Source organism: Triticum urartu, chromosome 2A (genome assembly GCF_056163025.1).
Source record: "Triticum urartu cultivar PI428250 chromosome 2A, HENAU_Tu73, whole genome shotgun sequence".
In the NCBI taxonomy this organism is placed as follows: Eukaryota; Viridiplantae; Streptophyta; class Magnoliopsida; order Poales; family Poaceae; genus Triticum; species Triticum urartu.
In genome coordinates, this window is record NC_141874.1 from 367,078,874 (window position 1) to 367,091,952 (window position 13,079).

The 13,079-nt window shown below is 43.8% G+C and overlaps 1 protein-coding gene across 1 annotated transcript in view; it reads left to right on the forward strand.

Moving 5' to 3' along the window:
- The first annotated feature begins 6,881 nt into the window (after positions 1–6,881).
- The window catches only part of LOC147985128 (uncharacterized), a 45,864-nt gene continuing 39,666 nt past the window's right edge, over positions 6,882–13,079 (forward strand). Inside the window, exons 1-3 of the mRNA XM_087541420.1 lie at positions 6,882–6,914; positions 8,329–8,440; positions 8,671–8,780. Of these exons, the coding sequence (XP_087397546.1) occupies positions 6,882–6,914; positions 8,329–8,440; positions 8,671–8,780 (255 nt within the window). The remainder of the gene's footprint in view (positions 6,915–8,328; positions 8,441–8,670; positions 8,781–13,079) is intronic.

Genomic DNA, 13,079 nt, shown 5'->3' on the forward strand with positions numbered 1-13,079 from the left:
ACTAGCAAGAGTGATAATATCGTTGGGCCTGTGCATCTTGAGCTTCATATACCCGTAATGAGGTATAGCTTGAAAGCGTGTGAATGCATCTCGCCCCGACAGGGCATGATATCCACTGTTGAAAGGGGCTACTTGGAAGGTTATCTCTTCGAACCGATAGTTCTCCGGTGTGCTGAATACCACATCGAGTGTAATTTTCCCCGCGAATCGTGCCTCCCGGCTAGGAATGATCCCTAGGAAGGTCGTATTACTATGCTCGATGTGGCTCATGTCTATTTCCATTTTATTCAGTGTGTCCTCGTAGATGAGGTTTAGTCCGCTGCCGCTGTCCATGAGCACTTTAGTGAGCCGAAAGCCATCCACAATTGGGTTGAGGACCAAGGTGGCTGGTGCCCGGACTGACCGGACTTTTGGTTCGTCACTGGCGTTGAAAGTATATGGCCGTTTCATTCCAGGGATTTATTGTTGCGACTTGGCAGACTTCAGCCAGGTCGCGGAGTGCCCTCTTGCGCTGATTGTTTGAAGCGAAAGTCTCAAAGACTGTCAAGACTCTGAGGTCGTCATCTTCTGGGGGGAGTTGCTCCGCGGTGCTTTTGGTGAGGATATCCTCGCCGCTCTTGGCCACTTGCCGGAGTATCCAACATGCTCTAAGGCTGTGGGTTGGTACGGTATGCGGTGTCGTGTGTCGTGTGTATTTTGCACGGCCGATCGAGCCATCCCTCTAGAATGGTTCCGCGTCCCATAATGGGTTTAGTTTTCATTACTATGGGTTCGGGTGCCCCCCGAGGGTGCATCCGTTTTGCTCGCCCGAGGGGTTGGGTGGAGACCGGTGGCTCCCAGCGAGCTTTCTGGGTTTTCCAGGCGCTTTCCATTGCGCGGTACTTCTGGACCATGGTCGCCATGTCAGCAAAGTGTAGTAGGCGACGGTGGTTGATGGTATTGAGGATTCCTTCGTTCATGCAATTATTGCAGAATACTGAAATCGCGTCCTCGTCGCGGTAGTCCTTAATCTTGTCTTTGACAAGGAGGAATCTGGCCCAAAAGTGATTGACTGTTTCCTGAGGCCGTTGTCGTACGTACATGAGGTTGCATATATCTGGTGGGCCGGAATTGCTTGGCGAATATTGCTTGTGGTGGGTGGGTGGTTTTAAATCCGAACCCTGACCCGATTTGGAGTCCGGAGCCTGAAAACCTTCCGAGCTCATTAGTTCGGGCTCTGGGGTGTCGAATGATTTTCCGGGCGCAACGCCCGAACCCAAGTTCAGGAGACTGGGAGTGTCGTTCCGCAGACGGGTATCCGGCTCTTCGAGATCAAAAATCTGAACATAGTTGGTCTTCAGCATAGGGGAAGAATTGTTGTTTTGTTCTTCTACGACCGCTATCTGTTGGGTGACCGGAGGAGATTTGATTTCTCTCTGATCGGGTTTATGCCCAATCTGATCATAGTCAGTAGCGACCCCCATGTCAGCGATGCGATCCAGGAGTTCGTTTAAAGACAACCACTCCGCCGCATCCATCCATCTGGAGTATTCCGAGTCAACACGGAGGCGGTTTTTGATGACCCGAGAAGTCATCATCGGCTTAACGGCCGAACGGGGGGTGATGGTAAAGCCGCTCAGCCGGAGGGTCTAGCCTGAGGCCAGAGCTCCTCCGGAGGTGATACTGTCTTTGATAACAAGGTGAGCCATCAACCCTAACTTCGACGTCACAGTGGGAATCTCAATGAAAGCACCAATGTCGGTGTCAAAACCGGCGGATCTCGGGTAGGGGGTCCCAAACTGTACGTCTAAGGTCGATGGTAACAGGAGATAGGAGACACAATGTTTTACCCAGGTTCGGGCCCTCTTGATGGAGGTAATACCCTACGTCATGCTTAATTGATCTTGATGAGTATGAGGATTACAAGAGCTGATCTACCACGAGATCGTTGTGGCTAAACCCTAGAAGTCTAGCATGTATGATTGTGATCGTTCCTAAGAACTAAATCCTCCGGTTTATATAGACACCGGAGGGGCCTAGGGTTATACAAAGTCGGTTACAGAGAAAGGAAATACTACATCCGAACACCTAGCTTGACTTCCACGCAAAGGAGAGTCCCATTCGGACACAGAGCAAGTCTTCTATCTTATATCTTCATGGCCCAATAGTCCGACCCATGTCACACAGGCCGGACACCCCAGGACCCCTTAATCTAGGACTCCCCCACCGGCTGTGTGCCGACCATGAAGATCGCAACCCTATTCGACGGTTCATAGGGGTCCGGAATATTTTCTCCATTGGAACAACCCCCAAGCCGATCGTCTTGCAATTGATACATTGAATTAGTCTCGCGTGTGGACGATTCACCATCAGAATAGATGGCCTTCTCACCACCAGACACAGATCCTTCCTCAAATTCTGCCCATGGATAAAACCAACAAAGGCGTGCTTCACGGCGGGTTGAACCCGGGTGGGTCGTGCACGCTGAGTCGTCTCGATGATGTCGGTGCAGGTGTCCGGCTGAGGGCCCGGTTCGCCGATCTTGCCGATGAAGACGTGGATTCCGCCGAAGGGGATCCGGTACCCGTACTCAATTCTGCCGGCCTCAGGGCCCCAGCCTGCATCGTCGATGTAGAGCTTGCTGCGATGACTCTTGGTCATCCGGCCCACAACATATCCCTTGATCCCTTCGAAGCTGCCCTTCAATAACTCGAAACCACCATGCGCCAGCCCCACGGTGGGCGCCAACTGTCGTGGAGTTGACACGTCATATGTCCTAGCACAAGGACTTAGTCGTGGAGCCATCGCAACTAGGTTAGCTTGAAGGGGTTAAGTGGGACAAAGGACACATAGAGTTTACCCAGGTTCGGCCCCTCTCAACGAGGTAAAATCCTACTCCTGCTTTGTGTTGTATTGCCAGGGTTTTTTATTACCAGGGAGAAAATACGCTTGACCTAGCTCTCTATTGTTTGTTACTTGCCCTAAACCGCCGCCGGGTCGTCCTTTTATATATACAGGTAGACGCCCGGTGGCTCACGGAGTCCCGGCCTACTCATACACAACATGTCCGGCTCAGTGACTAACTACACTTGCCTTATAATACAAGTCTTACATACATGACGGTTCATCCTCTTGGGCCTCAAGTCGCCACAGGGTCTTGGGCCACCAACGGGCTTGTATGATCAGCCATCTTCACAGTAAGCTACCAGTGGTATGACCTGGCCCTCCTGGGCGGTTCATACCCAGTAGTTATATCCCCAACAGTATTGATTAATGGAATAAGTGTAAAGATGCTTTTACTTCCAAGTATTTTCCTCCCTCTAAGATCATCTCCCTTAGGAACGATATTATGAATTTTAAGCAAGTTGATCGTGAACACATTGCACAATCTTCGGAGAGGATGAAATTGATGATACAAAATTGCCCTACTCATGGTTTAAATTTGTGGATGATCATATAAAATTTTTATGCCGGATTGAATTTTGCTTCTAGAAATCTTTTAGATTCGTCCGCGGGAGGTACTTTTATGGAAGTTACATTAGGAGAAGCTATTAAACTCCTATATAATATTACGGTTAATTATTCTCAATGGCATACCGAAAGATCTTCTAATAGTAAAAAAGTGAATGTGATTGAAGAGATTAATGTTTTGAGTGGAAAGATGAATGAACTTATGAAATTGTTTGCTAGTAAGAGTGCTCTTATTGATCCCAATGATATGCCTTTGTCTACTTTGATTGAGAATAATAATGAATCTATGGATGTGAATTTTGTTGGTTGGAACAATTTTGGTAATAACGTGTATAGAGGTAATTTCAATCCTAGGCCGTTTCCTAGCAATTCCTCTAATAGTTATGGTAATTCCTACAAGAACTCTTATGGAAATTATAATAAGACGCCCTCTGATTTTAAGAACAATATTAAAGAATTTATTAGTCTCAAAAGAATTTCAATGCTTTGGTTGAAGAAAATTTGCTTAAAATTGATTATTTGTCTAGGAACGTGGATAGAATTTCTCTTGAGATTAATTCTTTGAAAATTAGATCTATTCTACCCAAACACGATATTAATGAATCTGTGAAAGCTATGAGAATTTCCATTGATGAGTGCAAACAAAGAACTGCTAAGATGCATGCTAAGCAAGATTGGTTTATAAAAGCGTGTTCTTCTAGTTTGTGGAAATAATGATGAAGATATTAAAGTGATTGATGTGACTCCTATTGAATCTTTGTTTTCTAATATAAATCTTCATAAATATGGGACTGGAGATGAGTCAACTTTAGTTAAAGGCGTCCCAATGATTTGGAGTTTATATATCTTAATGCAAAAATTGATAAAAGTGGGGTTGGAGAGTTCAAAACTTTAACTAGCGATGAACCCACTCTTTCGGATTTCAAGGATTTTAATTATGATAATTGTTCTTGATAGATTGTATTTCCTTGTTGCAATCCATGTTAAGTTATCCTCATGCTTATAATCAAAATAAATCTTTTACTAAACATATCGTTGATGCTATGATGAAATCTTTTGAAGAAAATCATGAATTGGAAGTTTCTATTCCTATAAAGCTATATGATGAGTGAGAACTTGCTATTAAGATTAAGATTAAAGATTATGAGTGCCATCCTTTGTGTGATTTGGGTTCTAGCGTTTCCACTATTCCAAAAACTTTATGTGATGTGTTAGGTTTCCGTGAATTTGATGATTGTTCTTTAAATTTGCATCTTGCGGATTCCACTATTAAGAAACCTATTGGAAGAATTAATGATATTCTTATTGTTGCAAATAGGAATATGTGCCCGTAGATTTCATTGTTCTTGATATAGATTGCAATTCTACATATCCTATTATCCTTGCTAGACCTTTCCTTACAACAATTGGTGCAATTATTGATATGAAAGAAGGAAACATTAGATTTCAGTTTTCGCTAAAGGAAGGGCATGGAGCACTTTCCTAGAAACAAAATTAGGTTACCATATGATTCTATTATGAGATCTACTTATGGATTGCATACCGAAGATGACAATACCTAGATCTATGATTTATGCCTAGCTAGGGGCGTTAAACAATAGCGCTTGTTGGGACGCAACCCAATTTTATTTTATTTCTTGCTTTTTTGGTTCTGTTTTTCAATAATTTTGTCATCTAGCCTCTAGTTAGATGTGTTTTGGTGTTTTAAATTAGTGTTCACGCTAAGTCAGACCTTTGGGATGGCTTACGGTGGTAGTTGATTTGATCTTGCTGAAAAGGAGAAACTTTTGCGCCCAGTTACAGAATTTTCAAAAATCATAGAAGCGTGGAAAAACTCTGAATTTTCTACACAAGATTGATATACAAATTGTCTATGTTTTCCTAATTTATCAGAATTTTTGGAGTTACAGAAGTATTCGAAGTTTTCAGATTTCTACAGACTGTTCTGTTTTTGACAAATTCTGTTTTCTATGTGTTGTTTGCTTATTTTGATGAATCTCTACTCCTAATGGAGCAATTGCTAGGATTGCGTCCAGGTTTTTTTGTCTGGCTTTTTTCGTCCATTTTTTTCATCTCACCTCCACCACTGCCCCTTCACATTGGTTTTTCATTGTCTAATAAAAACTTTCCTATCTAGCCACTTTTCAAATGGGTAGTAACCGATAGCACATTACCAAACAATGAAATCCAGTTTCATGACAATCAATGCTAAAATCTTAACTTTCCTAATGCATTGATCCTTACCTTTCCAAACAACCAAATATTCTACTATTAAAGGAAAATTAGTGAACGATGATTCATCATTCAACTCCTTCATAATGATACATTGCGCCTTCCCACACTTACCAAATCGTCGCTCGCAGGTCGTTGTTCATTCGCAACCCTGCCCATCGATAATTCATTTGTTCGCAGCTCCTACCATCGATCAAAATCATCTCGCACCCACCGATTTTTTGGTAGCGCATGCCCTATGCCGGTATTTTCTGATTTGTTTCTATTGCTCACCCTTTGAGATCGATCTCCTTCCCGATTCATCCTGGAAAACAAATCCTACTGATTATGAGTTTTATTTCCATTCTTTTCAAACCGAGCCCCACCCGATCTGAATCTAGACAAGGGGTTTTCCCTCCCTTCCAAGTTCAAACCCATCACGTCTGTTCTGCCAGCCATGGAAGAGAGGTCGGGGAGGGGAGCATGGTGGCATGTGGACCAACTAGCAGGAAAAGGACATGCCGATGAAGGCAGTGGCTCCTCTACCGCTCACCACGACCCCACTGCTGGTCGTGTGCTGGTTCTCCATCCACCCCCACCTCCAACTCGATCTTCGGTTGTCGCTAATAGCTAGTCTGCGACCGTTCTGTGGGCCTACAGTGGTGCTGATCCAAGATGGTGTTGCCTTGCCCTTGAGCACGCTGCCGCGGATGGTAGCGGCGCACAATCATCCGTTTCCGTGAGCCTGCCTCCACCGTGGTCGTGAAGGCCATGCCCCAGTCGCGCTCAAGGCCCTCGCCTGCACACCTCTCACGAGAACCCTTCCCATTAGTTCTCCGCTGCCGCCCTACCCGATGCACACCATGTCGGATCCTTCCTATGGCCTGTGCCCCTGCCCACGCACTACCCAGGCATGAGGGCCATAGCAAGGGCCCGTCCGATACACACACATCACAGTCCACCGAAGAATTGTTGCCTAGGTGAGTAGTTAGTTTGTGGTTGTGGATAGCTGACATTGTCTTCAGTTAAATTGGAGATTTCTTGTTCAGTTTTGCTGAGTTGTGTGTGATTTGATTGTATGTCGTCTAGAGCAAAGGTGGGTTCGGTGGCGCCGGTGGAGGAAGAATTGTCAATGAGAACCTGGACTTAGATGCAGGGTCATCGAAGAGAAGGACAACACCCCAGCCTTCATACACATGATGGAACACACATTGCCGATGATGCGGTACCAGGCCTACGGAAGAGATCCTGAGGTATGTATGAAGCCTTCAGAGCTTTTTAGTTGAGCGACTGCATAACTGAAGAATTTTGTGTTTGTAGTCTTTCAAAGTTGATTTAGACACCTTAGAATTCAAGATCATGGTTGTCTGATCTTTTCACAATTATATCAATTATTGTACTGTTTTCGGATTGATGATGAGAGATGTAGATTTCTGAGATTAGTTGCAATGAAATTTGGTTCACTAATTCAATGCTTAGACATACAAGATGCTATACTAGAGCTCAGGATAAAAAAGTTTGGTCACTTTGTTTCATTCTATAATGCCCGCCACAATACTGCATTAGCACTATCTTCAAAGATGCGTCCCCAGATGTTGTTAGGGATTTCTTCTGGGGATGATGACTTATGGATCAAGAACACTTGCGACGATATGCTTCTGCAGCGTGAGACATTGAATGTGTGCCTAAAGACTAGAACGATAGTTGTTTGCTGGGTCAGGAAGGAGAGGTATCTGCGTGATATCCCTCGCAATCTTTGTGAAAAAGCATGACACTACTTGCCTTGCATGTGTTCTGCAATGACAAGGAGTATGCTATCGGCCACAGGGTATGGGCTTCTGGAAAGACGTACTAGTGCGCTAATAAGGTATGTGATGAAATAGTACAACATTGTCTGATAGAAAGCTACTATTATTGGAGTATACACATTCACATGATTGCTTTTACAACCATTTTTAGGGTACCTTTACGTATGTACTTGAGATGGAAACTCTTTCTGTTTGTTTAATGTTCCCATTTGCAAATTTTCATCATGTGATTGCTTTTACAGTCATTGCCGCTTTGTCCATATTTGGTTAAGATGCACTGCATTCTATATCTTTCTATGCCAAGCATATTTCTCTTTTCTATCTGTAGTTCCTCGCATACATAAGCAAATGACAATGCATATTATGTTCCCTCTCCCTCTATATATCTCCAAATTCGTGGTAGCAAGAATCACTACGTACTGACCACATCGTCAATATGAATTTAGACCTATATGATGGAATCAATAAGACAACATAGCTTTCATTCTTATAAAGGAGGTCAGTTCCGTTCAGACCATTTAGCTATGTGCAGTTAAATTGTCAATCATCTATTAGATGCTTTTTACATCAAAAGGGGTGATTTCACCCAACTTTTTACATGTGGTCACCGTCATAGATAATATAAAATATTTGCAGTTCAAACTGACGTCAAGAATATAGATCCTTTGAAAGTTAAGCTTGGTTACCATGCGTACAACTGGTGACTGATCGTACAAGCATTGCGGCCATTGATTCTTGCTTTCATTTAGGTTAATTAGCACTATAATCATTAGTATCGACACAAATGCAAACAGAGTCATTAGTATCTTCTAACGGCTAGCATTGACTTGATTAATTTGATGTGTTGCCACCATCACAGGCCAGCAGCCCGGGGCGCAATGATGTGCCTGTGAACTCGCCGCCGTCCGTGCATATCGGGCATCCAAGCGTGCCCAGTAGTCACATGGTCGCCCCGCAGATGAAAAAATCAGGTACTTTACAACCTCAACTTTTGCAACTTCGATTAATTTACATCAACTTCTTCTCTGTTGGCTTTGGATCTGAAACTTCGATTAATTTACATCAACTTCTTCTTTGTTAATTACATCACCATCATAAAATTGGTTTCTTTTTAATTCAGGTTTCACTTGTAAGATGTGGGAAACAGTGTGACTCAATGACATTTTGACTTTGTTAATTTACATCACCATTCAAAATTTAGGTTTCAAAATCATGTATGTTCTACAATCTGATAGACATTTTCCAGTTTTTGAAGATATTATGAGGCCGAGTTGGGCGTCGAACCAGCAGTCCACGGTGGCGAGGAACCTGGTTACGATAGGGTTGCGTATCATCGAGCCCGGCACTGAGCATGTGCACGGCCCAGCCTTCTGCTGACGGCAATGCGGCTCCCTATTTATTATTGACGTGAGATTATGTGGGATGTAGGATGTCCGCTTGTCCCATCAAAAATTATGTGGACACATATGGGCCTCCCACTTATATTATGCAGCAGATGTAGTTGTGGATGCGGATTGGGGTTAGTTTGTTGAGTTACAGTTGTCTGAGCGAAATAATTTTCCTACTTTAGAAAATATGGCAAATAGTGTTGCATTAGAGATGGCTTTGTAACAAATTGCATGAGCAGTTTATATTTTTTCCATCAAGTCGTACAATTTTTTGGTTAGGTTCGAAGGGTAAGTGCATTGGTTGGTTGCTTCAAGACTTAATAATGGACATGGTGGCATATTTGTGGCATGCCCAATAATGGACATCGTATTTTTGTTTCACAGTAATGCATGAGATTTCAACTCTGAGTTATAATGTGTAATAGATCATGAGACATTAGATCTACTTTCTTGGCTTGGGGGGCGTCACGGGCAGTGCACGCCTCCTCTCCCTTGATGGCGGTGGCGGATTGGCACAAGCACGGGGTGTGAAGGAGATTGGGTGTCATGGTGATGGTGAGGTGGGAGTCATCCGGTTTTACAGGAGAGGGCTCAAGCGGGACTATGGCCGGAAAACAAGTAGGAGGGGAGGGTCCAACAGGAAAAGAGAAGGGTGCACTGTGGGGTGGGTTTTTTGTGTTGGGGCCGCGTGTTGGAGATAACATGGCACATAGTCCGAACAACTACATTTCTCCCCCACATGTGGTCTGGATTTCACGGAGTTTGCTGGTGGTTAAATTTTGAGGAGCCTGCTGGGCGCCCGTTTGATCTCCGTACATGCCCCGTTGTATGAGGAAGAAATAATCTTTGACCTTGAGGAAGATCATAATCATTTGTTTATATTCGCATAGCAATTGTGGCCTGTAGCAACGCACGGGCGTTCTACTAGTCTATGGGTAGTATTGAGGGGTATGAACCATGGATAAGTTGGAATACAGTAGATATTACACCAACATAAATAAATAATGAGTTCACAACAGTATGAAAAAGTGGTGATTTATTTTCTTGTACTAACGAATCTCATGAGTTTTCTGTTGAGTTGTGTTGTGAAGTTTTCAAGTTTTGGGTAAAATTTGATGGACTATGGAATAAGGAGTAGCAAGAGCCTAAGATTGGGGATACCCAAGGCACCCCAAGGTAATATTCAAGTACAACCAAGCATCTAAGCTTGGGGATGCCCCGGATAGCATCCCATCTTCGGTCTTCATCTATCGGTAAATTTACTTGAGGCTATATTTTTATTCACCACATGATATGTGTTTGATTGGAGCGTCTTGTATGATATGAGTCTTTGCTTTTTAGTTTTCCACAATCAACCTTGTTGTACACACCTTTTTAGAGGGACACGCATGAATCAGTAATTTATTAGAATACTATATGTGCTTCACTTATATCTTTTGAGCTAGGCAATTTTGCTCTAGTACTTCACTTATATCATTTTAGAGCACGATGGTGGCTTTATTTTATAGAAATTATTGAACTCTCATGCTTCACTTATATTATTTTGAGAGTCTCTCTAAACAGCATGGTAATTTTCTTTGGTTATGAATTTAGTCCTAATATGATGGGCATCCAAGAGGGACATAATAAAAAACTTTCATATAAAGTGCGTTGAATACTATGTGAAGTTTGATTCCTTATGATTGTTTTGAGATATAGAGAAGGTGATATTAGAGTCATGCTAGTGAGTAATTGTGGATTGGTAGAAATATTTGTGTTAAAGTTTGTGATTCCCATAGCATGCACGTATGGTGAACCGTTATTGGATGAAGTCAGAGCATGATTTATTTATTGATTGTCTTCCTTATGAGTGGCGGTCGGGGATGAGCGATGGTCTTCTCCTACCAATCTATCCCCCTAGGAGCATGCGCGTAGTACTTTGTTTCAATGAATAATAGATTTTTGCAATAAGTATGTGAGTTCTTTATGACTAATGTTGAGTACATGGATTATACGCACTCTCACCCTTCCACCATTGCTAGGCTCTCTAGTACCACGCAACTTTTGCCGGTGCATTACACCCACCGTATATCTTCCTAAAAACAGCCACCATACCTACCTATTATGGTATTTCCATAGCCATTCCGAGATATATTGCCATGCAACTTCCACCGTTCCATTTTATTATGACATGCACAATCACTGTCATATTGCTTCGCATGATCGTAAGATAGCTAGCATGATGTTTACATGGCTTGTCTATTTTTTTTGTGTCATTTGCTACGCTAGATCATTGCACATCCCGGTACACCACCGGCGGCATTTATATAGAGTCATATTTTTCTCTAAGTATCGAGTTGTAATTCTTGAGTTGTAAGTAAATAAAAGTGTAATGATCATCATTATTAGAGCATTGTCCCATGTGAGGAAAGGATGATGGAAGCTATGATTCCCTCACAAGTTGGGATGAGTCTCCAGACTTTATAAAAATAAAAGAGGCCAAATAAGCCCACCAAAAAATGAGAGAAAAGTGAGAAGGGACAATGTTACTATCTTTTTTCCACACTTGTGCTTCAAAGTAGCAGCATGATCTTCATGATAGAGAGTCTCCTATGTTGTCACATTCATATACTAGTAGAAATTTTTCGTTATATAACTTGGCTTGTGTATTTCAATGATGGGCTTCCTCAAATTGCCCTAGGTCTTCATGAGCAACCGTGTTGGATGCACACCCACTTAGTTTCACTAGTACATCGAGGTGTTATACAAATGGTTTTTAACCCCTTTCCATGACTACATTTGGATTTGTCGCCAAGTGAGTGTGGGTGATAGGGGGGTCCTTCCCGCACGACCGAGAAACCGTTGGGGATATGCCCTCCTAGCACACACGCTCGGCAAAATGAGGTCGTGTGCGACCGAATAGTTCTCAAATACGGTTATACGTACAGTCATGCTAAAAAATACAATTATACATGCGAAATTGTTTCCGGTCGTAAATACATCCCACACCCTCAGTCCCCACTAAACGTTTCCGTTCATATGAACATCCGACACAGTCGTTCCAAGGAAAACGTTTCCCTTCGCTGGTGCAACACACACAATTTGCCCGTTAGATCGTTTGTGATAGCGTTGCCATTGCACACGATATTAAAAAAATTATCGTTTGCGTTATTGAATGCATCATACACGATGCATAGAAGAAACTGTGTGGAAAAGGCTGTTGTGACGCCCCAAGACCGATGTGCCAGGTGTCTTCAAGTTATTCACTCCTGTTGCCATGTCTTTTGCTTGCGTGTTTTATTTCATCATGTCATCATGTGCTTTGCATCATCATGTTTTTTTTTCTTGCATCTGCCCGGGTTCCTTAGTTCCGTCCGTTGTCTGTTCTGAGTCCAGACACACTTGCACGCGCCCGCGGCATGTCCGAAATAGTATTTTATAAGTGGTCGGAAAATGTTCTCGGAATGGGATGAGAGTTGACGTGTGGTCTTATTATAGTGTAGATAGACCGCCTGTCAAGTTTCATCGCATTCAGAGATCGTTTGATGCCCCAACGGATAACTATAGCGGCAGTATAGCCGGTCTAACGTCGGACGTTTTCGGTCTCCGGAAACCATGCCAGGCTGCATCTCTCCCCTCTTCTCTCAGACCAACCCGCTCTTCACAATCCGCCAGACCCAACCTAACCTCTATCGTCAGCCCGCGGCCCTCCTCGCGCGCGTCCAAAAGTTGTCCCGGACCCGACCCAGACAGTCGTCACCGTTGGATCCGGATCATCCCCAAACATCTACAAAACGTCTCCGTTTTGTTAATTGGACTCCCTAGCCTATTTACCCTGACCGTCTAATTTTAATCGAAGGGACCGGTTTAGCCCCTAACCTAACCCACCTACTATATAAATCAGCAACCCTAAAATCTAGGGACTTGTCCTTTCAGCCGCCGCCGCATCTCCCTCGGGATCCCTGATCCAATCCATCCACTCCAACCGGCCAACCATCTTCTTCCTCAGATCCAATCCAGCAACCTCCCTGGATTTGCGCCACCGACCAACCACAGCTCCCGATCCCTCGCGCCCGAGGTCCAGCCAGCTGTGCCCCGCTGCCTCTCTGCACCTCATCAACCAGCCTGACCACCCGATCCGTGCCGCTCTGCCGACTCGTCTCCGGCCCCTGCTTGCCGGACCACCCCGCCTCCAGCGCCGGTGATCGCCAGACCACCAGGACCGGCCTTCTCCCTGTCCTTC